This window comes from Crocodylus siamensis, chromosome 4 (assembly GCF_052110815.1).
Source record: "Crocodylus siamensis isolate JL-2025a chromosome 4, ASM5211081v1, whole genome shotgun sequence".
NCBI classification, from domain to species: domain Eukaryota; kingdom Metazoa; phylum Chordata; order Crocodylia; family Crocodylidae; genus Crocodylus; species Crocodylus siamensis.
In genome coordinates, this window is record NC_143398.1 from 167,782,923 (window position 1) to 167,810,066 (window position 27,144).

The window sequence follows — 27,144 nt, forward strand, 5'->3', positions numbered from 1 at the left end:
TTTAGATATTATGAATTCCTATATGAAATCTTTGGGTGTGTCCAGATGAGCACAGACATGCAGTGTGTGGTGCTGCAGACCCGTCTGTGATGCCACACACCGCACATGAAGGTGTTCCCTGTGCTGTTACTTTGCACCTCAGGGGCTTTTTTTGATGCTGGGAAATTCTGGGGTCAAAAAAAAAAAACATACCAAAAGAAACCAGGGTGGCATATATGGCAGCAGTGCATGCCACTCAAAACCAGAGCCTGGCTGGCCAGAGCCACACTCCAGCTGCCAGACAGGCTCCCTGCTACCGGGGTGCTGTGGTGGAGCTCCCAGAAGCCCCCAGGACCCCAGGTAAGGCTGCTGGGGCCCTACCCCTTTCCCTTCCCCCCCCTTGCTCCTCCTCTGCCCCTTCCCCCGCTCCCCTTCCCTGCCCCTCATGTGTGGCATGGACATTCCTCAGGGACACTGCTACTTGTCCCTGGCAAAACACATATTACTGCTCATGGGGACATGGTCTTTGGGTTTATCTTGTGAATCGTGTTTGCTAACATTGTACAGCATCCTAGGGCATCCTTGAAAGGATCTCAGGGCACCCTGGGACTGGTTCTGTAGCACCCTGGATGAGAACCACTGCTCTAAACTTTATTAAGCAGTTAAAAGCTTATGGGGAGAGTATGACAACCATGTATCAACTGAGTACTTTTGAACATTCAGGTATTTGCTACCATTGACTTCAATAGGACTTACATACCTAATTTCTTGGGAAATGTGTAAGGATATATATAAAAGTGCCCTTTACTCTAAAAACACACCTAAACATTTTAAGTGGAGAGTATATCCCAAATACATTGAATAAAATATTCAAATTGAAATGTTTGATTTTTTTCTCCTCCATTTATTAATACATTGTATTTTGTTTAGGGACGTTGCTATAATGGAGAATGCAAGACAAGAGACAATCAGTGCAAATATATCTGGGGATCTAGTAAGTTGGGAATGCCTGCTTTTTCTATATATTCTTTGTGTACATTCTTTCTTTAGTTTGCATACTCAGTCCACTGCTCTACTTTTTCACTTGGTACTTGGAGCTACAGAGGTATGGTGACTATTACCTGCTGTATTTGCAGCTTTAGCTAAGGTGAGTAGCAAATGCTACAATGTATTCAGGCTTAAAATCATCACAGAATTATAACTAAACTATGCAAACACATCAGCTATGTGTCTTTGGATAAGTATTTTGTTTTATTCAGAGGCTGTCTTCATTTGATTAAAACTAGGTTTTGTGGGTTTTTTTTAAAGAGCTATTGACTTCATCTTCTTTAAGATTACAGCGTAATTGTTATATACTGGAGCCACACCTGCTATGATTTGGTCATCTTGTATCCAGAGCCTGCATGTCACTCTTTCATTTACCAAATGGAAATGGAATACAGAGGACATTAATTAACCTTGAATACAGTTGATTTAAAGGAAGTTACAGCAATGATGGATTTTATCCAAAGAGTTTACAGGAAAAAAATGCACTAGATAATGATTTGGGGATAATATAGTAGAACTAAATCGCCAGTAGATCCCAGCCTTCATCACTTACCCTTTTCATATCATCATAGTAATGATTTACTCTAGGTTCCAAACCCAAAGCTGTTATGGTATACACATATGTTTCTGTAACAGATGAGAAGGTTCCTCCCTATTATATTGTTTGGAAAGTTCTCTTTCTTGTCTGTTATAAACCATACAGAACATGCTACATGTAGTACAGAGAGGGATAAAAAGACCATGTTTTTAGCTGACTCCTGGCATCTTTCTTTTGGCTTAGCTGCAGTGCATTACTGACTCATTCTAATATACTATTTTTTTTCCCTAAAAAAAAGCTAACGGATTGGTTAATGAGAAATTCTGTTTCAACTCTGCCAGTGTTGGAAGATATACCTAAAACACATAAAAATAGTAACCCAAATCAAATTCCAGGAAAATCCCTTTAGGCTTCACCTTTGCTTTTCTCTATTCCTGCTTGCTCTGAACATCTAGAGTCAGTCTTATGCTCTTGCTTTATTGGTTTTAAATTTCACATCAGCTTTTTTATTTGTATAGTTGCAAGAAGAATCAGCTCCATAGGATATGTGGTATATAGGAAGTCTAGTGCGATAGCTGTATGTCTGTTTCACACTGCCATACAATGCATATGTACACAATCTAGTTCTAAGAAAGCCATCTTTAGTACCAGAAGTAGTATGCTCAGGATAGACATATTAGCAGGTTGAGTAGTCTTCATGGAGCTGGAAATAGCTGTAGTTAAACTGCCCCTGGCATTCAAGCCAGTTTGCTTTAAGTAAGGTTGGGTGTCTTGCCTACATGCAGTATAGACATACCCGGAGAGAAGTGGTGATTCTTTTCCCACATCAGTATGAAGCTAGAATAACTTCACTGAAATCATGTTATACTTTTCAGCAGAATTCAACTCAAAGAATATTTAAAAGGAGACAATATTACAGCTTAAGTTGAAATAGTTTAGATGTATTGTTGATGGCAAGCCCCCAGATTGATGTTTTCGATGACGTATTGAAATTCACAGTATGTAGAATATATTTTGCTCTTGTAATTGCATGGTGTAGAGTCATAGAAAATTAGGGTTGGAAGGGACCTCAGGAGGTCATCTAGTCCAACCTACTGCTCAAAGCAGGACCATCCGCAACTACATCATCCCAGCCAAAGCTTTGTCTAGCTAGGTCTTAAAAACCTCCGAGGATGGAGATTCTACCACCTCTCTGGGCAACCTCTTCCAGTGTTTTACTACCCTCCTAGTGAGAAAGTTCTTTCTAATATATAACCTAAACTCCCCTTGCTGCAACTTGAGACCATTGCTCTTGTTCTGTCATCTGCCACTATTGAGAACAGTCTGACTCCATCCCCTTTTGAACCCCCCTTCAGGTAAGTTGAAGGCTACTGTTAAATCCCCACTCAGTCTTCTCATCCCTGACCCTCAGCCTCTTCTCATAAGTCACGTGCCCCAGCCCCTTAATCACTGATGATACCAAAATTTGGGGTGAGGTGAGCATGCTAGTAGGGAGGAAAAGACTGCAACAAGACCTGGATAGGTTACAGGAGTGGGCTGACATAAACAGGATGCATTTCAATACTGACAAGTGCAGGGTGCTGCACTTAGGCAGTAGAAACCAGCAGCACGCTTATAGAATGGGAAACTCTCTTCTTGAGAGCACGGAGGTAGAAAGGGATCTCGGAGTCATTATTGACTCCATGATGAACATGGGCCGACAATGCGAGGTCACAGTTGGCAGGGCTAACTGGACCTTGTCATGCAACTCTGGGTGGGGCTCTGCTCTGTGCTCCAACTCAGCAAGGCTGGCCCCTCCCATCTTCTCCCTGGGTACAGCTCTGACAGAGACTGCAGGTATAGGGCCTCTGCCTGGCTTCATCCTGCTCTTCCCCCTCTTCCCCCCCAACCTTGCTGCTGAAGGAGGGGTTCCCCCCTCCCCTTTGCCTTACACAGACATCTCTCAGCATTAGCTAGCTGCTAGCAGACCACATGCTGGCTATGGTCCATGCTTTGGGAGACAAGGCAGACAGGACAGTGCTGCTTAGGGCTCTTTGGAGCTAATCAACAGGTAGCTGGTAATGTCCCTCCATTCCTTTTTTTGTTTCCTCCTAATGAGAGAACATTTTGTTTTGATGATTCAATGAAAAATGCTCCCTGCTGTGTAACCAAATCCCCGCTGGCTCCCTTACTGACCAGCAAGGGCAGGGGGGACCCCTCCCTAATCAGAGTGTCCTGCCGGGGCCTGGACACACCCTTCTTCAGTTCAGCACTATGGAAGGGATGGAAGCACTGCTCTAGCAGGCATGTGCCAGCATTTTTTCAGTCCAGAGCAGATATCTGTACGGTTACAAACTGATTCAGCCTAGGCAGGTTATCCGTGTCTGTCCGTAGCCCATGAGATTCTTTTTGGCTGAATCCTCCAATTTGTCTAGGTCACTTCAAATCCTAGCCCTATCCTCTAGCATACCTACTACTTCCCCAAGCTTGGTGTCATCCGCAAACTTGCTGAGGGTCTACTTTCAGGCATCTTCCAGGTTGTTGATGAAAACATTGAACAAAGGCAGCCCCAGGACCGACCCTGCTGCACTCCACTTGATAACGGCTGCCAACTAGACATCAAGCCATTGATTACTACTCTCTGATCCCAATGCTTCAGCCAGTTTTCTATCCACCTTACAGTCCATTCATCCAGCCTCTACTTCCTTAGCTTGCCTATGAGAATGCTGTGGGAGACTATCAAAAACTTTGCTATAATCAAGGTACACCACATCCACCAGTCTCTCCATATCTACAGAGCCAGTCACCTCGTCATAGAAGGCAATCAGATTGGTCAGACATGACTTACCTCTGGTGACTCCATCGTGACTGTTCCTAATCACCATTTTCTCCTCCAAGTGCTTAGAAATAGATCCCTTCAGGATCTTCTCCATGATTTATCCAGGAACTGAGGTGAGGCTGACTGGTCTGTAGTTCCCTGGATCCTCCTTTTTCCCCTTCCTTAAATTTGTGTGATGGCCTCTTTTCTTCCGTCTCTTCTCACTTTCCAGTCAATCCGTCATTATGTAAACAGAAAGTTTGCATAAATTAAAACAGTGTGAAATTTCCAAGTATTGTAATACTGTTCTCTTGAGGCAGGTCTTTACACATTTTATGCTAATTTTCATAAAGGACTGTCTTTGCATGTCTAGCGCTGTCAGTGGAAAATACATCATCTTTTCATTTCTGCATCAACAGAATCTTCAGGATCTGACAAATTCTGTTATGAGAAGCTTAATACAGAGGGTACAGAAAAAGGAAATTGTGGCAAGGATGGAAACCGATGGGTTCAGTGCAGCAAACAGTAAGTTCAGCTTCATACATACTGTTTGAATTCCATGGCTGAGTATAAGTAGCCCAATATTTCCCCTCATTTTACTGAGCATTTCCATTGTCTGTTTTCCATGGTTTTGAATCCTCATTTTTTTTTCTTTTTCTCACTAGTTTCAAGAACAAAAATATTTCACTCATCAGTTTGCAAAATTCAAAGGTGGTTACTTTTCTACTTTGACTAAAACTTAAAATATCAGAATAACAAAAACGGAATAAATTTTTTAATGTGTAAGAGTACTCATATGAAGAATAGCAATTCTTCCAAAATGTATATGAAAAAGTTGTATAATGGTTTGCATTTAACAAATAAAGAGAAACACAAATGTGGTCAAACTGAATAGCTCTTTGAAATCTGTGCAAATGTTCACAAATACTATTTGCAATGATCATCTATTTATGACTTCATGGAAATTTTGGGTAGACGAGAAGTCCATTTTAGGCTGATAGACAATTGTTTATTATTCATATAAAGTAGCAGCAGGTAATCTGTCTAAGATTTCCATAATATGCCCTGAGCATTATTGATTCTTATCAATTATGGTTCTAGTATGACTAGAAGGAGAATAAATTTAAAAACTTGTACTAACTGCATCAATAATGTAGATCATCCAAACTACCCCAAAAAAGGACAATATAATGTAGCATAGCAAAAGTGGTACAGGTTTCCCTCGCTTTATTTGGTTTCTGTATGTGTGAATTTGCTCTTATGTGATGACCCTTTTTATACCAAAAATTCATTATATACGAGGTAAATTCACCCTTATGCAATTAGTGTGGTGGAAGCCTGCAGTCAGCTGCTTTATGTCACACATTGCGGAAGTGACACACACCAAAATACAGTCTCCTGTGTGGATCTGTGCTCCTTGCTCGTTGTCTGCAATATGTTTCTATAGTTGCCATCCCCATTATGATAGTGCCCTGTGCTTGTGTGTACTGTCGGCTGTTGGTGAGTACCAAAATTGTCTTGTAAAAGTGGTAGAAATGGGTCTGGGGGTCAGTACAACTGAGGTCTTGGAACATATCCATATTTGTTACATTGTAAAGTGAGCTCCCTTTATTCAAATTAGAGTTATGCGCAGCTTTGCCAGAATACATGTACAGCATAAAGTGAGGGAAACCTTTATGTGATTTGTCCATGTATACATATCAATTAAAGCATATATATATATGCTTCTTTTAATTGATATATGCTGTTTTACTCAAATTATATATTTTATATTTATAATACTTATTACAGTATTTATAATATTTATATTGTTTATAAATACCCCTTTAATTAAATGTGGTTTTTTTTCTACACAACACTGGGAAAATATTCCTTTCTATTTGAATTAAGCTATTGATGAACTAATTGTTTCTGCATTTATCATTAGGGCCAGATTCTGTCTCACTTACTTAAATCAAGTAATACCGTACTTACTGAGTAGTACCACTGAAGCTGATAATGCCAGTTACTATGCCTAGGGACAGACATTCAAAAAGCCTGAGCCTGAATTGATTCAGTCTTTGCAGAATAGTGTAACCTGTAAAGCTTGAACTGATTTGGAGGTGGGTAGACATTCCCTTTTGATTCTAGAAATGTAGGCGCATGCCTGCAGTGGCTTAGGCTAGAAGCCAAGGGTCACTAAGCTACATGTTGATTAGCTCCAAAAAGTCTGTCTGCCTTTGTCTCCCACAACATGGACTGTAGCCAGCATGTAGTCTACTAGCCAATGCTGAGGTGTCTGCATAAGGCAGAGGGGTGAGGGGAGTAATCCCTGCTCAGCAGGGAGAAGCCAGACAGACACTTTGTGCTTGCAAGTCTCTGCTGGAGCTGCAGCCAGGGAGCAGAGGGGAGGGGCCTGCCTTGCTGTGGAACAGAGAGCCTTGCCCAGCCCAGAGAGCATGCAAGGATGCTGGAGGAACCTGCTTTATCTTAGACCAGCAAGGTATCTGGGACAGACATTGCAGAAACTGGTTTGACCCAAATCAGTTAAGCCTGATACTACATTCAACCAGGTATATCTCAAACTGGTTTCAGCCATTTTCAAACTGGTTTATGTGCACTGCACATTCATTCTGCTACAGGTTTAAACCAGTTTCTGATCACTTAAATCAGTTTGTGTAATGTCTGCCACTAGCCCAAAGGGTGTCTTTATATATGCTCCAGGGTGGGGGAGCATTTTAATTGGAATGGCTCTCAGGAGACGCTCCAATTAAAACACCCACAACATCTCGTGTATTCAGTGCCCTGTGCTTCAAAATGGTGGCGGTACACTTTAATTACAGGTCTTTTAACAGGCTTTAAAGCCTCTGCCTTTTTGAAACGGAGCACTGAATACATGTGACATCAAGGCTGCTGGAGTATTCTAATTAGAACGCTCAATTAATCGAGTCTGCTTTGTTGCATTCTAATTAGAACATGTGTCAATGTGCAGGGCCCCAAGGATGGTTGTGATGCCCCTAGGGCTTAATGACCATGCCAGCTCTGCCCTGTGGACACTTTCTAATCTCACTTGCCATGTCTTGTTGGTAAAAAACTTAAGCAGGGAGGCTGTCGATGAATTTGTGTGGCCACGGTCCTGTTGAACGCCCCTAAAGCCTGTGGGTTCTTGAATCCCTTGCCAGGTCTTGCTCCGAGTCAGTGCCTCACGGGACTCCTTAAGCCTCAAGGGCTAGATGGTTGGCTCCAAAAACTCCCCTTTACCACACCCCATAACTCATGGATGGTATATGAATATTGTTCCTTCTATTGGGGTCCCAGCCTACTTGACCTCAGCCCTTGTTATGTAGCTAGGCCTTCTAGTCACTTTGTTAGGCCCGGCTTTGAGGCACTAGCTTTAATCAATCTCCTCGTCGCTGGGCCCTTAACCCTTGTCTACTGCGCCCCCCCCCCAGCACTGGGCTCTCCGGCCCCTGTAGCTGTGCCTCCCTGGCACTGGGCTCTCCACAGTCATGTGCCCCCTTCTGGGCACTAATGAGGCTGCCAAACCTCCCCTTTAAGCCTCATCCCAAACCTCTGATGCAAATGACAACATGAACGTAAGCCCCTGGACTATAACATAACAATAATGATGGAGGTCACACTCTGCCCCTTTAAGAGGGCAAATTTCTCCCTTAGTATTGTGTGCCTCCTAGCCCTGGGTACCTTATGAGCGCCTGGGGCCCTATTAGTCTTGCAGGCAGCAGATCTGGTAACCAAACATCACTGGATAGCTCTTTTTTGCAGGAGCTCCTTCCCTTGGCAGCTGCCTGAGAACTAATTCCTGTCAGCCCCAGCCCTGGGACTTACATGTGCCCAGGGTCTTGTCGCCTACTTAACATGACTGCCAGTGGCAGAAGCTGGTTCTAAGGTACTTTTGAAGTAATATTGTTGGCTTCATGTCTTTATCACTTTTACCATAGCATTCTTTCTCTTTGCAAATATTCTTGTATATATTAGTTTTTATTTCGAAACTTTGATTTTATCTTTTTTTTTTGTTTTTATTTTGCAGTGATGTGTTCTGTGGCTTTCTGCTTTGCACTAATCTTACTCAAGTTCCACGAATTGGTCAGCTTCAGGGAGAAATTACTCCAACTTCTTTCTACCACCAGGGACGAATAGTGGACTGCAGGTAAAAATAAAATTAACTGGTATTCTGTGTTCTCAAAACTTTAATACCAAGTTTTATACCAACGCTTTACGTCAGTTATTTTAAATTAAAAAAGAAAAAAATGTTAAACTGTTAAATGTCAATTCATACAAAGCAAAATCATTATTTTGGATGGCATTGCTCTTTTTATTAAGAATCATGTAATTTTCTGCATTTAGGTGCTGTAATTTTGTTTTTTGGTTTGCGAATACTGTCCAGAAACTATTATCTAACACTACAGTATTACTCAGCCAGACTTTAATGTCTGGCATCACAGTGTTCTTCCATGGAAAAATTAAAAGTTGTATGCTAAAAGAAGAAAAGATCTACATGTGAAACTTCATGCTTTTGAATGTTACTACTTCAGTGAAAGCTATTGCTGTTCATTTTATGTGTATGATTGGGGTAGGATTGGGGTAGTTACAGTTTAAGTGGTTACAGGACAGATAAGGATTTTATTATGCTTTCACATAAATGTTGTGTATGTTCTTTTAAAATACAATGATAAATAATACTGTAATTGCATTAAAAACACAAAGTAAAAAGAATTCTTTCATAAATACAGCCATTATTTTCTCTGGTTTCTTATTTATTAGTTCCATCATTTAAACTGAATTTTTACTCCCTCCCCCTATTTGAGGTAACTGTTTAAGCATGAAACATTTCTCAAATATGCCTAATATATGTGTATATGTATAACATCTTCTACTATACCATTCTTTCATTTTAAAAAATTATGTTCTACCAATTATAGATATGAAAAATCTAGACAGAAATTTAAAAACTTCAGTTATTTGTATGGCAGTATTTGGAATCTATTTCCATCTTACAGATGCTTCATTTCAAAATAGTATTAGAGTTGTGGGATACCTGGAAAGATTTTGGTATAATTTATGACTATCAGGATTTTTCCCCAATGTACTTTGCTTTGGAGGAATAGAGCTACGAGGGTTTTAGAATCTATGCTGTGTTGCCTTTAATATTTCCAAAAGCTTTTAAACATAATATTAAACAGTATTTTAAAACTTTATTTTCCCCTAGGGGTGGTCATGTGCTTTTAGACGATGATACAGATTTAGGGTATGTGGAGGATGGAGCTCCATGTGGCCCTCACATGATGTGTTTAGACAGGAAGTGCCTACCAATTCAGTCCTTGAACATAAGCAGCTGTCCAATGGGATCTAATGGAAAGGTCTGTTCAGGTCATGGGGTAAGTCTGTTTCAAGCTAAACTTCTTTCAATACCCATTATAGCTAGGGCCCAGTGTACATGTGGATTGCTGCACCTGAACCATTCAGCAGACCTCCTGTTTTGACAAACACAAGTGTTGCATTTTGGCCAACTAGAGGTCTGTGAGAGTGTAAGAGGCCTAGAAAATTTGGGGTTTTTGTTCTGGAGGCAGCAGAAATAGGGAATAGAAACAAACACACTATGCTCCAAAAAGGCTACAGGAGAGGCAAAGTAAGTTCAGCTTCTAGCAACGCATCTAATCTGAAGCTTATAGATATCACAGACCAACATCCTTCCAGGGGACATCATTATCTGACTGACAATGTCTTGGCTGCTTGAGAAGCCCCCTTTTATGCCTGAGATGTTAGCACCTGTTTCTGATCCTTTATGAAAATATAGCTTTGATTTTCTAAAATAAGAGTTATTTTTGTGCAGCAACACCAGTGGTGGTCAAGCTTTTGGCCCCATGGGCCAGATGTGTAGCATAGAGTCTGTCTGTGGGTGGGATCAGGCCATGAGGCCTTGGCACATCCCCCTCCATGTCCCAAAAAAATGGAATTAGGTCCTAGGGGCCCGGCACTCCTCCTCCTGTCCCCCTCTTACTGGGATTGGGTTCAGGGGAGGGGAGGCAGCACTGCCCTGCCCCATGTACACCAGGATTGGGTTCTGGGAGCCGGCACCCCCCCACACCTTGTGCCAGGTTTGGGTATTGGGAGTCTAGTGCCCCTCTCACACCAGGGTTGGGTCCTGGGGGCCTGGTACCACCCCTGTTTGTTTCTGCATGCTAGGATTGGGCACCAGACCCAGTGTGCAGGGCTTGGGGCTTGCAGTGTGCTCCGCCCAAATTTCACCATTACATATGCAATACCCTCCTGTCACCTTGTCCCCACCCCACTCCCAGAAATAGAGCAGGAAGCAGGAGGAGGGAGGGAGTGCCTGGTCACCTTGGCCACCTAAGCCGTAGGAGTGGTGAGGGCAGCAGCAGCTGGACAGGAGCCTGGGGACCTCATGTTCACCCCCTAAGGGATGCATGTGGCCCGCAGGCAGCCAACTGGATGGCCCTAGGTTAGATTTTGGCTTCGTTTCAAGTTTTGTTTATGGGGAAGCATGCACCGCATTTCTTCTTGCCACCGAGACCCAAGATCAAAATAACCCATGCAAAGGCATAACAGAGGAATCCTATTTCTGATGTCTCTGTAAAAGTGAGTTGTCCAAAAAAAATTTCTTTTGAAACTTTCCACATTGTTTTGTCATCATCTGTGAGTGTATTCAGTAGGGAGTCTAAAAAAACCCCTATAAGACCAGTTGTTCTTGTTAGTGATTTCTTTTACTCTGAATGATAATTACTCTTATTATACCATGTTTGGTAAATCTTATTTTGCGACTTAAACAGTATCTTCAACTGCATAACCATTATAAAAATGTATCTCAAAATTAATCGTTTTTTCATCTTCCAGGTGTGCAGTAATGAAGCCACTTGCATTTGTCATTTCACCTGGGCAGGGACAGACTGCAGTATTGATGATCCTATCCGGGATAATGGCAGCAAGAAGGATGATGGACCCAAGGGTTTGTGTGATTTCAGTTTCACTATTTTGCACATATTTAGAGTATCCATCCCTACTAGCATAAGCAGAATGTTGGCAAGGTGAGGTACGACACTATCTCTTTCAGAGTCAAACAGGAAAACTTTGTCTCCCATGAAAGGTATATGCATGTTGATTTTGAAGATTAGGAATATAGCTTAACTCTTCTAATCTCAAAGCCCATTTCTGGAGAGAGACTAATATAGAAATCCCGGCATATCCTGATTTTCTTCTTATTTTCTGTCCTTTTAATAAGACACAATCTTCATGAACTAAAAACTAAATTTACTAAGTTTTGAATAATTATTCCTATATTGTAAATTCATTATTTAATTTTTTTACTGAAGATTTTTCCAGTTGCTGGTTTCTTTTGACTTTCTGTTCTTGAGAACTGTGATACAGAAAAGGGACAAATAGAATTTCCCTTGTACAGAAGTCTCATTTACAGTTATCTCAACTGTGGAGTGGGGGGGGGTCAGGTCCTTATCAATCTGGAAGAATGTTTACAAAGATTGGTTTGTACGCTTCAGCTTTCAGATGGAAGGAATATAAACAAAGACAAATATTAAGAACTTTGTTATTAGTAATCTTCCTCCTCCACATAAAAATCTCCTAGATGTCTTATTGACTATATAAGTGTAAATACTGTGAAGAGCTATTAGGGAAATTTTATGAGAAGTATTTTTACGTGGAATGGTATGTACATGAAATTGTGACTTTCAGCCTCCTCCAGAAACCACTTTACACGGTGCATGTGGGTTTGGATGCTAGTATTCCAGGTTTATCAATTTTCTGATTCACCAAGACACATTGTCCAATGGCCGCCTAGTTATCCAAACTTGTACATTTTTAGATATGCTCCCATTACATGACCAAGGGCCTAGACACATAACATATTTACAGCAGTGAAACCTGCCTTTACACTGGTAAACAAGGAGTGGATATGTATATTATTTGTTTGGTGTAACTTATTAGAATCTGCTGTAGCTACTCCAGGAAATATCAGGGATAAAACAAACTGGTATAACTAACACCAGTAGATGTGTTCTACATCTGCTTCTATCCTTGAGTGGCCATTTGCTCAATTTAAACAGGCTATTATTGGCTACTCCTCCTAAATCTGTAAAATTCCCAAAAAGTCAGAGAAGGACAAGACCTTTAGCCTGAAGATTTTGTGCCTCCATGTTGGCACTTTGCTCCTAGCATACTCTTCAGCCCGCAACCCTCAGTTCCTAGCTAAGTCATTCTAGTAGAGCTTCATTACCAAGAGCTCTAAGTATACCTTTCCCATAGAGCCTCCCAAATTTGGCATCTATCATGAAGGAAGCTCTATGAAAGATACTGCATTTTTCTCAAGGTATCTTCAGAGATGCATCATCCAGACTGCACCAGTATCCAACATAGGGCTGCCTTGTTTCTACAGGAGCTAACATAATTCCTAGCCCTTTCCCCTCACATAGATCCTTACTAATTCTAGAAAAACGTCTACAGTCTTAGTTGAAGGGGCACAGTACTATGGAGTTGTATGCCTCCCTTTCTGTGTGGCTGGGGTAGATCATTTAAGCGTGCTTAAATACTTGTCTTCTTGAGGGTTCTTTAAATAAAAAAGATTTATTTGTTTAATTTATAAACAAAAACAAAATAGACGAGCAGAAAAGTGAATCTCTTTATCTAAATTAAATTCCTATAGTTTAAACTTCATTCTGTGCTTGCAGAACAGAAACAGTTTTGAAAATGAATGTAATAAATCTGACATATTCTGAGAGTGTCTTGGTTTAATAGATGTCCCCCCCATATTTACTTATTAATAAGATTTTTACCTGCAGATACAGATATATAGATTATTGTGACATAATATAGTGCCTCTTGACAAAGAAAGTTTAAATATTTACTGTTTAAATATTTACTGTGTGTTTTAATTTATTTTCTTATAAGAATGAGCCATATGAAGAATTGACCATCTGTCTTTTTTAATTTGTGGTAATGTTAATTTATTGGAATTGAATTTCCAAGAGATTCATAATAAGGAATTGAACACTGACTGCTTTCAGTTACTTTTTTGGTGTGCTAATAGAGAAATTCTTTTTGGAAAAAGACATCAGGAAGCATACAAAAATAAATCATTTTCTGAAATGACATAAAACTCTAAAATACTTGAGTACTTTCCATTAAGATTTTTTGTTTCTTTTTATTACTGACATTTCCTATTTCACATGTCACCATATAGTGAACAGGCATGAGGTAAAATCCTTTCTATACTTCATAGCACAGAATTTGAGTTGCATTACATTGCAAAAACAGAAAACTCAATTTCCTTAAGATTAGGATAACACAGATTCAATTGTGAGAACAGTATAGCTAGATTAACTCCAGTGTCACAAAATGTCATTTAGTATGACCATAGTTGTAAAGAGCATACTAGGATTATTGTACTGACTCACAAAATCAATGCACCAACAAATACATGAAATACAAGCTTTTACAGATTGAATAGACACATGAATAGAATCCATGTCAAACCTTCAATTTTTACTATTTTTGGTTGCACATACCACGCTTTTATACATGTCAGTGTTCAAGAGGTTAAATCTCACAGTGGGATGTGGTTATCTCTTCATCCTCTAATGCAGCTACTTCCAGAATGTAAAGAATACTGGAAAAACAGCTTCTAAGTATCACATACAGGATATGTATTAACATTCTACAGTGTTAGAAGTTACTATATTTATTTTTAGATCGTCGTTGTAATTTGCATTTACTCTAACTCTTAGATTTGTTGCTTGCTTTGAATTCTGACACTTCATGTATGTGGGGGGATTGGGATTTCTAATCTTAACTCTAATATCTGCGCAAGAAAGCTTGCCATGGCTTAAAAATTCTTCTACACCTACAGAAACCTAAAAACCATTTTAACAATTCATTCCCACCCACTTGGTGTATACTATTCATGGACAAAACATCTATCTTCTTGTGGGTATATATATAATTATGATAATATTGGGGGATGTATATGCATAATATTCTGTCTGTTAAAGTGAGAATATTGTCATTTGAATAGTTGCAGTTACAGATAAGAGAAAACAAGATATAGTTAAACTTGAAATGTCACCCTGGTTACACTGCCAGGAACTTTGTCAAATTAAGAAATTGCACAATGGTCACTTTCTTTGAGGAGCTGAAAGTTTTGGAAAATAGGTTAAATTCTTATTTTACTTGTCTACCATTGTATCTATTGCTGAAACCTAATCTTAAATAGCATGAGAGAAGTTAATTACTTAGGGCTGGCTAACAATAGTTTATCAGAGATGTGAAAATTCATATAATTGATTAACAGTTTTTCACACCATAAATCCCTGCATTTTTCTTATTATGATTGGTACTATGTATAGCTAACATATATTGCTTGCTTTGTTTATTCTGTTATGATAATTGATGATTGCTTGCTGCTCCTGTTGCACTTTTGTTTTTCTTTCCAGACCTTTCCATCATACATCAGTTGCTTTTGCCTCTTTACTGTATTTCAGAAAATTAGTAAAATTTACCTCTTTACTGTATTTCAGAAAATTAGTGGTTTTTAGTTATTTTGAAATTAATTCATAGGAAGTTACGAGCTAGTCTAAACTCAGAAACTTACTGTATCCTACACAAACCGAGTCTAAAGCAGTGCAGGGCAACAATAATATTTGGAAGTGAAAGAAATTCTCTTCTTCTTATTATTATTATTTGGCTACTGAAACTTGGAGCTGCTTGCAGTATTGGCTTTGAACTTGAAGTCAGTGGAGCCCCATGAACATAAAGGAATCTTTCTGTGCATTTTTAGTATCAGGCTTTGGCCCTGGCTTGATGTAAATGTGTATTATATTTGATGCTTGCGTCTCTAAAGTAGACAAAGGTTAAGGATATTTTAAACATAACTTTTTTCAAATTGAGCCTGAAGATGTGGACAGGTATAAGAGCCATACTACCATTGAATGCTACAAGTGTAGGCTGTTACAGTGTAACTGCTGAGATTAGGTTTGTTCCCCTGTGTAACATTAGGAGAGTAGGAATCCTTGTCTTGGATTCAAGTGCCAGAGCCAGGGCTGAAGCTGCTGCTGTCTTGGTTCTGGGTAAATACAGTACTGTGTCTGCACACTCCCATAACAAGTTTAAAGTCACAGTGATTTAGCTCACTTAAACTGCTATAAGAGCGTGCAAGTATTATAAGTACATTGTAACAATAGATACAAGACAACTCTTCCTCGCCTCCTAAAGCAGGTGAAAGTTGCCTCTGTCCACAGCCTGTATCACTTGTAAAACTTCTTCATCATTGAAACTAGAAAAATAAATACACATTAAATTCAGAGATATTTATGCTTTTCTGATGTGAGATATAGCTAGTTATGGTCTTTTACTATTATCCAACTAATTCAGCATATTTTAAATCTTAAAATATAGGAAGAATACTGGTATTTTTTGTTAGAGGAGAATTTCCTTCTGTGTCTGAAAAATAAATATGTAGTAAGAAATAGTATCAGCAAATAGAAAATGCTGAAAGCCAAAGTCCTTCCGTAAAAAGGCTATTTTGTGAATGTTTTCTCCAAAAGCTGCCATGTTATATAATTTAAAATAGAGAAAAGAAAAAAAATGAGTTGGAAATAAATTATTGGTTTAGTAATACAAATACTCATATCCATGTGTAGTAGATCTGGCTGAAAAATGTTTTCCCACAGTGAAACATTAAAAAAAATAGTTTCCACATGAACTTGATTTAAAAGCTTCATTTCAGTTTAGTTTTAAGAAAACAATATTTTTAAAAGCTGCACCTTCCCCCCCCCTCCAATTTTCTCCTCTCTTTTTGTCACTGCATGTAAACAAAGGAATTGACATCCATGGGATCCCCTACCTCAAGAGAGGCAAGATTAATGCTTTGAAGTTTGAAAGGTGCTCCGATACTAAAGCAATAAGGCCAGTAGTCAGTGAGAGGAGGAGAGAGAGAACTTTGACTAGCTTTGGATAACCATAAAGGAGTAGGAGCTCTCTATTAGAGTTTATCAAAGACTTCTTACTCTGCAAAAGAGAAAACAGGTTCAGGAAACTTCCCTTATATCTTATGTGTCTTACGGCTACCCAAAAGAATCCTTATTAAACTTTTTATAGCAGATCCATTATGCCTCAGTTGTGTAAATTTTCTTTGGAGTAAAATTTGGCAAGCAAGTTCTCAGGCTTGGAGCTAATGTTCATTACACAAACATATTCTGAGCAGTATGTTTTTATGTTCTAAAAGCCAAAAAAAAGAGAAGTTTGCTTGTTTTAACAGAATATTTGTATGAATAAGTTAAAAACACCTATTTCTGTCAAAAATGTATCAAGGTAAACCTTTAGTTAATGGCAAACAAGTCTGCTTACAGCTTAAGATTGTATTCAGTGTGAGAAATTTCTAAAGAATCAGGCAAGTGTGTTCTACCAAAGTATTTTAAATTAATAAGGTTTTTAGTTTGGCTATCAATACTATTCTCATCAACGGAAAGTTATATCCATTTCAGAATTTTCTCTTACACATAACCCTTTACTTTTTGCCTAAAAAGATGACAGAAGTTTGTACCTAATTATGCTAAAATACTACATAACACCACTACATTTAAATTGCTTTGGAAAAACTTGATGTTGTGTAAGTCCTCTATAGGCGCAGTTTCCCACTGCCTTGTTCTCTGGGAAATAATCATTTATGTTTGTGTAATATAGTTGTAAAGCAGTGTCATCTTGATTTAGTACTGTTTTACACTCAATTTGGTGTCACTTTGCACAAGGTTTAAGTGAGTACGCAAAGGTCAAGGTATTGGAGAATCAGGTCTTTTCTGTCCACATTGCTGAAACTGATGCATAGTGAAAATAGATAGCACCTTATTTAGAGCCCCTAGTAGTGTTTAAAAGCAATGAACCAGAATGACAGGAAATGAGCTTTTCTTAGAGGGATGATTAGCAATTATTTGCTCAATTTAGGTGACTAGCAAAACTCCCACTGACTTCAAAGGAAGCCTGAGCAGGCCCACACTGCATAATTCAGAATCCTGTGGTATCTCTCTTTCAGAACTCAAAAGTTGGTTCTCGTCACACTGGTGTCTGGAACATGTTTTCTCTATATCCTATTTTCTTAACTGCATTTTACTTATGTAGGGTGCAGTGGTTCATTGTTCACAAGGGTTTGGAATCACCTGACTGTTTCTAAACAACTTTATAAAATGTAATATTTTGATCATGATTATTTGGATTCACTTAGTTTAATAACCTGGATACAGTATGTTTCTGGTGGTGGAAGAAAGTTCTCTCACTGGTTATTTGTTCATGTTTTATCTTCTATATTTTAATCAACTGTAGGTTGAAAATATTTTAAACAAAGATATGCTATACTCTCAGGTTAAGATCCATTATTAAGTTTAAAGTTTACACTAAAAATTCATATTAAAATGTTTGTTAGCTTTTTAGTCAAGCCAGAATAGCTTAAATTATTTCCATATTTTTTTAAAGCTACAATATTTGTGCAAAGAAAGGTTTATTAGGTTTGAAGTGTGTGACAAAAATGGATTACAAAGTAAAATATGCCTTTGAGGAGCTATTTTATTTTTATTTCAAACATATACTGTATGTGATCATTTCCTTAAAAAATCTTCCCTTTTCCCTCCACACAGTGAGCATGGCCACTAACAGGCTAATAGGTGCAGTGGCAGGGACCATTCTGGCTCTGGGGGTGATTTTTGGAGGCACAGGGTGGGGAATAGAGTAAGCATTCTTCTTAGTTTGAGTTTTATGTTTGGTGCCTAGTGTGTGAGGTAACTGTACGCACCTGAGCCCTCTGTGTACTATCCCATTAGCTTTGTGTCATGTGGTGACCGTATTCGTTATGTGATTTGAACGTGTCCGTGTCATGTGATTTGCTCATGCGGTGTTGAACCCTCTCCTGTCTGGGACAATGTGGGGCATAAAACAATAACTTTGTGAATTTTTACATCATCACGATTAATACAATGAAATGTCTAAATGTCTCCATTGCTCCAAATTATTACAAAAATAAAAGGGAAAATAGTAATTTAAAGATTAGGACAATCGGTTCTGCAAAATATAATGTAATAGAGCAACAAGGACCATTTGATATAATTTATGTATTGGTTATTCCAATCAGTGGGGCTTTCATTTTAACAATGGGTCATAAAATCCAAGAAAGAAAATAAAACTTGATTGTATATGTAGGCAGCTTTCCTGCAAAGCTTCTTAATGTTCTGTTGCTAGGGTTTTCACTTACCCCGGGGAGCAGAGTATGACATATATTTTTGAATCATTGGAAAACTGAAATCTGAAGTGTAGGCACACTACATACTTCCCAGTTTTAGCCATGCTTGGATTCACACTACATATATGTGTATATAATGGTGATAATTCTGGAATCAGCTCCTTAATTCTGAGTACTTAGAATACACTACAAACCATGGAATGAACTGCCATTATTCTGCTCGTTTGACTTTTTCATCTTCATTCTGCCCACTAATTTAACTCCATAGAGTTCTAAAATTTCAGTCCCATGATAGTGATTTCATGATAGTGAAAAAATAGCATGTGATCTCATAACTGAGACTATCATCAAGCATATATACAAGGGAGCCTAATTAAGGTTGCACAAGCAACCATAGTTCTGGTAACTCTTAATTTTTGAGTGCTTGACTCTCCAACATTAACATTTTTAATGTAGTTTTTTAGCTATTGTGTTACTATTTTTTTCCTAAAACATACTGTATCATGTGAATTAGTTGGTTTCTTAGCAGTGGAAAACTTTCGTATTCACAATGGAGCCCACTATCACTTGAGTCAGTAAAGTAACTAATAGCAATAGAAGGCTGTTATCTTCAATCCACCCAACCACTAAAGATGGATTCCAATTTTGCCAATTTGGGTTCACAGCTATTCACTAACAGAAGAAGACTGCAGGGACTCCAGGAGCCTGTTCCAGATGCAGAAGGAGCATGTGCTCTAGTAGACACAGACCATTCAGCCCGTTCTTAGACCCCAGCACCTCGTCCACACTGGGAACATCTACACAAGACACGATAGCAACGAGCTATTGTACTGTAGCATCCCAGGCACAAACCATGACAGTGACGCTCATGCGCAGTAGTAACAAGCTAGCGCGCAGTAGCTCATTGCTAAAGCACAGTAGTGTCAAAAAATAACCGTGTGGTGCTGGGACTACACAGTAACGCCCATTACTGTGCAGTCATTTAGTACTTGCTTAAGTAACAACTGCACAGTTGGCCACTCGTGTAAACACAACAACTGTACCATGGTTCCTGTCCCATTTCTGCTCTGTTCCTATCCAACTTTCCCATTCCCTCTGCACCTAGTCCTTCCCCTGCTAAACCTTGCTTCCTGTCTCCTTTCTCCTGTGCTACATGATCCATCACCACACATCTTGGCTCCTGCCCCCTTTTCCTCTTGGCTTTTATCAAACCCTTTTAGTTCCAGTCCTGTTCTGCTCTTATCCACCCTTCTTTCCCTTGCTCTCTATCCTTCCCCATTTCTCCCAATCCAGTGACTATAACAAGCCTCTCAGTTCGTGCCCCTTATGTATTTAAATCAGATTGCATTTTCCTCCATTTTGTAGCCTGGTTTTCCAGGAAAAAGGGCACTGAGAGCACACTTCAGACAGTAGCCTCTGGCTACTGCCAGTAACACTTACAGTTGAGCCCCAGGTGCTCTAAGATGGGGCATGCTTAATATACACAGAATTCTCTATTGAACGTGTTCAGATTTGAATGAATTTTCATAGGGATGGCAAAAAGCACAAACCTAATACCAAGGTGACAGCCCTCCAAGATTTGGGGTCTCCCTCCAAATTTACTACAGTTTCTCAATGAAATAATTGCGAAATGTTTAACCATGGGCAATTTACTTTTTTTCTAATCTTATTTTTGGAAATGGCTGAACTGCTTGAGCTGAAGTTTCTCTTAAAATGTCAGCCTGAGACAGATATGTGACATTGAAAATTTCATCCTGAATATTTAAGTTTGGTAAAATAAAAACCGGATCAGATAATAGAAAGGGTTATACAGTTTTAATTTGGGCCTTGCTGTAAACTGGTTTCTTAATTCTTTTTTTATATATATTTTCAAAATATATATAAAAACTTATTATTTGGAGATCTGTCTGTCTATTTGGGTAAATAACAGATGAATATTTGTCTTTATTAACACAGGTGTCACAACATGTGTCTCTGTGCACTGAAGACTGAAATGCAGTCTTGGCCCTGCTGAAGTCAGTAGTTAAACTCCTTTGGCTTTAGCACAGCTCAGATTTCATTCTGAATGTAAACCATAGACATTTCCAGTTTCTGTCCGGATAAATTTTGCAAAAAGAGGAATTTCTCATCATGAATAGGAATGGTCACTCCCAATCCATTGATCAGTAGCATTTATCTTGTTTTCAGGGAAATGGGTAGTTTTATCCAAACCATTTTTAAGGACACCCTTCAGCTGTCTAATGTGTTATTATACCATTTTCAAGCTGCTGTTACAGGTGCTTGTTTCATAAGTTTTTTTCTAGTCAAGAAGAAGTAATGTCACTTTTCTAGTTATAGTAATACTTACAATGAGGGCAGAACCCAGAAAGGGGTTTTATCAGAAATTTACCAGTATTTACAACAGTTGCAGTAACTTTAAGGTTTTTTTCATGTTATCTAAACCTAATTTTTTCATATAATTGTGTAATTGTATTTAAATCTGGACTGAATGTTTCTTAGAGGAGACATTTTTATAGTAACAGTATTGTCATTGCAAAATATATGTGAAATAAGTTTTATGAAACACATAGTAATCGTATGGAAAATACATTTTCTGTACTACTAGACATCTTACAAGCATCCAGAAATGGCCATTTCTAAACTTCCTTTTCTAAATTACTGTAAGTTAAATATACTAGATACAATAGTTCTGTAGAGCAATGGCATTCTATGGCTAGGGGGAAAAATCAGTTGTATGGATTTTTCAAAGCCTCCAAAACTCTATGTGAACACAAATTACTTACTATGTTTTTAAAACTTATAAAAATAGTATGCCTTCTTTCATTTTTCCATTGCTGGGGAAAAATGATATGAATCATGCTTCCGAGTCAGGTAGATGTAGTAGACAAAAATATTAAGACTTCTAGTTCTTAAGGAAAAAGTTACGTATGGAAACAGAATGCCCATATGGCAGCATTGTTTGTCCTCCCACATGATCAGTGTTGTTGACTCGTAGCCAAGTCTCACTGTGAAGGTAAGTCCAGTAAGATATGTTTTTCTAATAGTAGAACATTTACCATGTATTGTTGTTTATATTTGTGTACAGCTCATACATGTTAAGATTGCTACATTATTTTTAAAGTTCAGTTTCTAATTAATATTCCTAGATACTTTGTATTGTATTGGCAGGAAGTATTTTAAAATGGGATTATCTAAATTAATTTTAGATTGCTTTGAAAATATTTATTCAGGGCATGTTTTGCTGTGCTTACCTGTGGTGAGTAAATATCTTGCTTCATTTAAGTGAAGTGGACTGTTCAGAGTCCCAGACACTACTCAGTGTAAGTGGCGCAAAATCTTGGCCATTGTTTTTAAGGTTGACAGGAATTTTTTTTTTTTGTTATAAGCTCTATATAGTATCTCAGAATGATAAGTCATTAATGATCTACAGCAGGGTATGTATACTGTATAATCCCTAAATTGTGCGCTGACATGAATTAGTAACTCATATGCTATATATAGAACAATTCATTCTTTGTACTGTATGTTGCAAATAAAAGTTGAAAGCTTGGTTTTATTCAGTCTGACCAGATGTCTAAAATCAACCCCACAAAAAACAAGTAACATATGTAATGTACTATACAAATATAGGTCACTGGAATCATTTTTCAGATCTAGGATGTACTTTCTCACTGTTGTTTCTGGAGCTAGGGCGAAGGTATCTGTGATGCTGAAGTAGTCCTTTAATTCTTTCAGCTATGTTAGTTGCCTGTACTCCTTTCCTTCTCCAGTATTTTAGATAATCCTTTTTTCTACCTTGCGTATCACTCTGACAGTATTCCAAACACCTTCAAACACCAGAAACAGAGATATTTTATTTAAAATAGCCAAATCAGCATTACAGTAGCTGAATACTTCCTTGGAACCCGCTATTAAAAGTAATTTTAAAAAGGCTCTTCATGGGCATTCAAATGTTTCTGCATGATTATAGGATATGTGATGTGAAAAAAACATTGTGGTGTTAGATTCCATCTTCCCTTAGACTTAGCTTTACATCAGTGTGTGTCTGGTAATGGAGAACTTCATGGTGAGCAATTAATTTGGTCACACACGCATATGTCAAACCTATTTTGTATTTTCCTTCCCTCTCACTCCCCAGGCAAATAGAGCACTTAAATAAGATATTCTTAATTGATCCTCAAGTGTTGTCTTGCCCTTTTCAGAAAATTACACAAATGTATTTTGTCACCTCTTTCTTGTCTTTTTTCCTGCCCCACCTTGTTGTTCAGTGGCTGCTTGAGGATGATGAAGAGATGCTTTGATGTTTGGAATGCTTCAGTGGGAATGCAGCCTTTATTTCAACTTCAGATCTTTACTATTTTTAATTTAAAGTTTACTTCCAGCCAGTTTATAGTCAGTAAACTTAAACCATACAGTTATTTCAAACCTATAGACCTGATGTTTCAAAATACTGTGTAAGATAAGAGGTGCTGAATATATTCAGCTCTGATTGAAGTAAAAGGGGTATGAGGGTATCTAGTAACTTGTAGTGTTAAGATTTATTAGCAAACAGAATTGATGGGTTTTGATTTGTTTTCATTTGCCATAGGAATGAATTATGTAAGCATTTATTACTACATTCATGTTTTATTACCATTTGAATCAAAATTCTAAAAAATTTTAAAGAATTTTCTTTCTAAGTTTACAAACCCTTTACTAACCTGAACTGATGACTCATGTACTGCATACTGAATGGAATAGTTAAGCCACAGAATAGAGTAAATGTCAGGTTTGTTAAACTTTGAGATAGATAAAAATCTGGGATTGATAAAGATCCATAGGTTAGTAAAAAAACATTACAATAGCTTTATTTACACCTACAGTTAAAGAAAAGTAAGTTGGGCCCTTTGAAAATGTTTAGAGACCTGCTGTAGGGTATTTGTTTTCCTAAACTGATTGACTACATTTCCCTTATTGTGAATGAAGTGGTTGGTTCTTACGTCTTTCTTCCCATAATCCTTTATCACAGGTCCTAGTGCCACCAATCTTATAATAGGTTCCATCGCTGGTGCCATCCTGGTAGCAGCTATTGTCCTTGGGGGGACAGGATGGGGCTTTAAGTAAGCAATGCCGCATGTCTTCTCTTCAGTGGCTATGGCATTTCTATTTTCTGCTTACATCACTAAGTTTTGAGTTTCTGCTACAAGACTCCAAGTAAAAACACTGCTTCAAAAATTAATTGAACTCACACTGAAGAAGGGGGAAAATGCACTAAAATCCACAGATGTCACCAGGGTGCAAACTAGAAGAGCAGTAGAAAATGGATATTGACTATCAACCTCATAGGAACAAATCTAAAAAAGGCTCTCTCTGATTTGAAGGTGTGCTCACTCCCTGTAACAAGATTATTGTGTCTTTCTTTACAGTGGGCAAATCTACACACGTCCTTACAGTGCCTTTGCTACTGCACTGTCATTTAGTACTTCCTGACGGTGCAGTAACAGCCTGTACTGTTATTTTTAGCTGCTACGTCGCCATAGCAGTACGCTATAATGAGGGAGCGCGTTGCTATGGCAACATGGATATGGCATCACAGTTTGTGACTACTGACACTACGTCACTGTAGCACGTTGGTACAACAATGTAGTGTCATGTGTAGATGTGCCCAGTGAGCAGGAAGTCAAAAGGACTATTTTAAAAAGCCATGAATACTGATGTTATGTTTGTCAAACTGTAAGATACGGAGTAGGTTAAAGCTGGTCAGGAATTTTCAATCAAGTGTTCTGGTTTTCAGCTCAAAAAGAGTTTGTTTCCAAAGACAATGTATAGTTAAAAAAATGGCAAAGTCAAAACAAAGCACTTACATTTTGTAACAAACTGTTGTGATTTACCTGAACTGCCATATTTTTTTTTAGTTCACAGTTTTTTCCCAATCTGCGATTAAAAAAAACCCCAAAAGCTAAAACAGTTAACTGTTTCTCAGATAACATATTACACACAGTTTAATATAAAAACTATATTGAGCTATGCATGATATAATCTGTACAACACAAACACTCTATACATTGAACTAATGAAGTGGATCTAAATTTGGAGGTAGTAGACATGTCTTCATGTTCATTAATGCACAGCAGTTATTACACATTTAGTTTAGTACTTGCTTAATGAAGTACTACCTAAACAGCAGTAAGTACAGTTATTGCGCAGTAGCACTGGTGCCTGATTTTTTGTGACACTGTGCAGTATCCTAGTAACACTGTGCAGTAGCATATTAGCATGGTTTTTGACTGGCACACTACTGTGCAGTGTTATTAGGCTGTGCAGTAAGCATCTCTTGTAGATGCACCCAGAGTCATATAGCAATTTTGTGATTTGTACTTACTTTCTAAGTAATGATCTGAATATTTAGAGATTTATATTTAAATCCTAATTCTAGCTTTTTAAACTGGATATAAGACTACTTTTAATAAACTTTTAAATTACTTGAGTTGAGAAATATTTCAAAAGGAAATCCTATCCTTAGTCATCTGACAATATTTCATAATTTTGTACTAATATGTTCTAGTTAATATGAAGCCCACATTCATGTCCTAAATATGTACTAAAAGAAACAAGGTGTAATTATTAAAAAAAATACATTGTGAATTCCCAGAGAAAATCACTTTACTTCAAAGAAGTACTCAGTCCATATACATCTGATGTTTATGACAGACTAGACCAAATTCGGATACATTATGCTTCCATTGATTGGGCAGGACTTATGCCTACTGCCACAGCTGAGGGTAGCATTTGATGGAGCAATTAGAACTGAGAAAACAGAATGGATGAATACTTGGCTCTTGAGGCATTTTTTCTAAGTGATTTTTGTCTTTGGTTAAGAGATTTTTTTCCCCCTCTCCACCATTATCTTTGTTTTCTCTCACCTAGAATATCTGTGATTTAGAAGAGAGAACATTTCAGAACAGTGAAGACTCTGTTAGGTTTTTCCCAGTACAGTGTAGTATAGCTTCCACAGTATGGGGGCAAAAAATATCAGTTCTATAGATAGATAGATATTTTAGTCCTTACTTTTTTTATAATAGAAAGTGCCCTTAAAATCACACTGAGTACTTAGAAGTTATTTGGTGTCTTTCAAACCAGCCAAGGTTCAAAATTTTCTCTACAAAAGTTGATTGTTTCAAATCCCTTAAAACTCCATGAGGAACATAGCTGTGTGTTACTCTTGACATTTGTAACTACATTATCTGCCCCAAAGAAATATACAGTCCTGAACTCGGATATTGATAGATTTTTTAAAAATCTGTTTACTTTAAAAATGTATTAATTTATCACATTGATACATAAATAAATAAATAAATCTGTCAAGGGTGGGGGAATCTTGCTGACAGGTTTTCCCACCCTCTACAACTGCTATTTCCGTTTCCTGCCTAAGGGAGCCTCTTCTGGGTCCCACCTTCAAAATATGCAGTCTTACCCTGCCGAACAGGATGTAAGGTGCTCTCCTGCAACTGGTCCTCTGCCATTTCGAACAACAGCTCATCTAACAGAACAGACCTAGTTTCACTGGAAAGGTCCTCTGCTTCTGGAAGAATACATGGAGGCAAGATCTGCTTCTAATACAAATGCGTAGTATCAATGTGACAAATTAATAGGTTTTTAAAGTAAACAGATTTTAAAAAAATCTATCAATATCTGAGTTCAGGACTGTATATTTCTTCTTCCCTATATATATAGCTTTTATAGGAATATTAGGTTTTAAAACCAAAACGTTCACTTTTTTGTATTGCCAGTTTTTAAAGTTTATTTATATGTGAGGCAGGCAGAGTTTGGCCCACAAATCAGTACAGGTCTTGTGGTTACAGAATTAGCTGTTAGTCTTTTCCCTTGTTGCCTTTATGAGTGCACACTGTGGTGTCAGGCTCTATGCCTTCAACTGCCTCGGGACAGAATGCAGCAGACCTCACAATCGTAGACTGGGTCTTAGGCTATAGTACCATGAGTATCAACAATGTCCACTCAACTGTGTTTGGACATCTGTGTTTTTTCCCTTTGAGACTCCTGTTGTTGGCATTCAGGGACCAAACACTGCTCTTGAAGCCAAAGTCTTATGGCTGTTTGTTTGAACAGTTAAAACAAAGCATTTGGAGACGGACGCTCTGTGACTGTTTTGTAGGCAGGTCCATCCTCTTCAGATGCCCCAGTCAGATCCCACTGTCTCTGTCTCATTTCCTGTCTCTCTTTTCAAACTTCCTAGGCCTTTTTATATTATGAAATTTTCTTTTAACTGTTATCAGGTGCTTGTAGAGAAGTGGGTTGTTGGTTGTAGCCATGGTGATCTAAGGACATAGGCAGACAAGGTTATTTGGGTAAATGTGATATTTTTTTATTAGACCAACTAAATAGTTGGGAAAATTTATTCTTGGCAAGCTTTCAGACACAAACACCCTTCTTCAGGCATATTGAGAGTCTGTAGAGAAGTGGCTTATCTTAAACCATTTTGGTTACTTCATGCTCGTTTTCCTTATGGTCTCTTTATCAACTAAATCCATATGTTAA

At 38.2% G+C, this 27,144-nt stretch overlaps 1 protein-coding gene across 6 annotated transcripts in view; it reads left to right on the forward strand.

Annotated features, from left to right (window-relative positions):
• ADAM23 (ADAM metallopeptidase domain 23) overlaps positions 1 to 27,144 on the forward strand; it is a 206,767-nt gene that overhangs the window by 141,278 nt on the left and 38,345 nt on the right. For 3 of the 6 annotated variants that reach the window (XR_016441987.1, XM_090044822.1, XM_090044821.1), the window contains exons 20-24: positions 910 to 973; positions 4,781 to 4,886; positions 8,389 to 8,508; positions 9,568 to 9,736; positions 11,214 to 11,325. Coding sequence is in view for 5 of the 6 variants with exons in the window: in XM_090044822.1 (XP_089900948.1) it covers positions 910 to 973; positions 4,781 to 4,886; positions 8,389 to 8,508; positions 9,568 to 9,736; positions 11,214 to 11,325 (571 nt within the window). In the remaining variant the exon portion in view is untranslated. The other 3 variants (XM_090044819.1, XM_090044820.1, XM_090044823.1) reach the window with 3 other exon arrangements.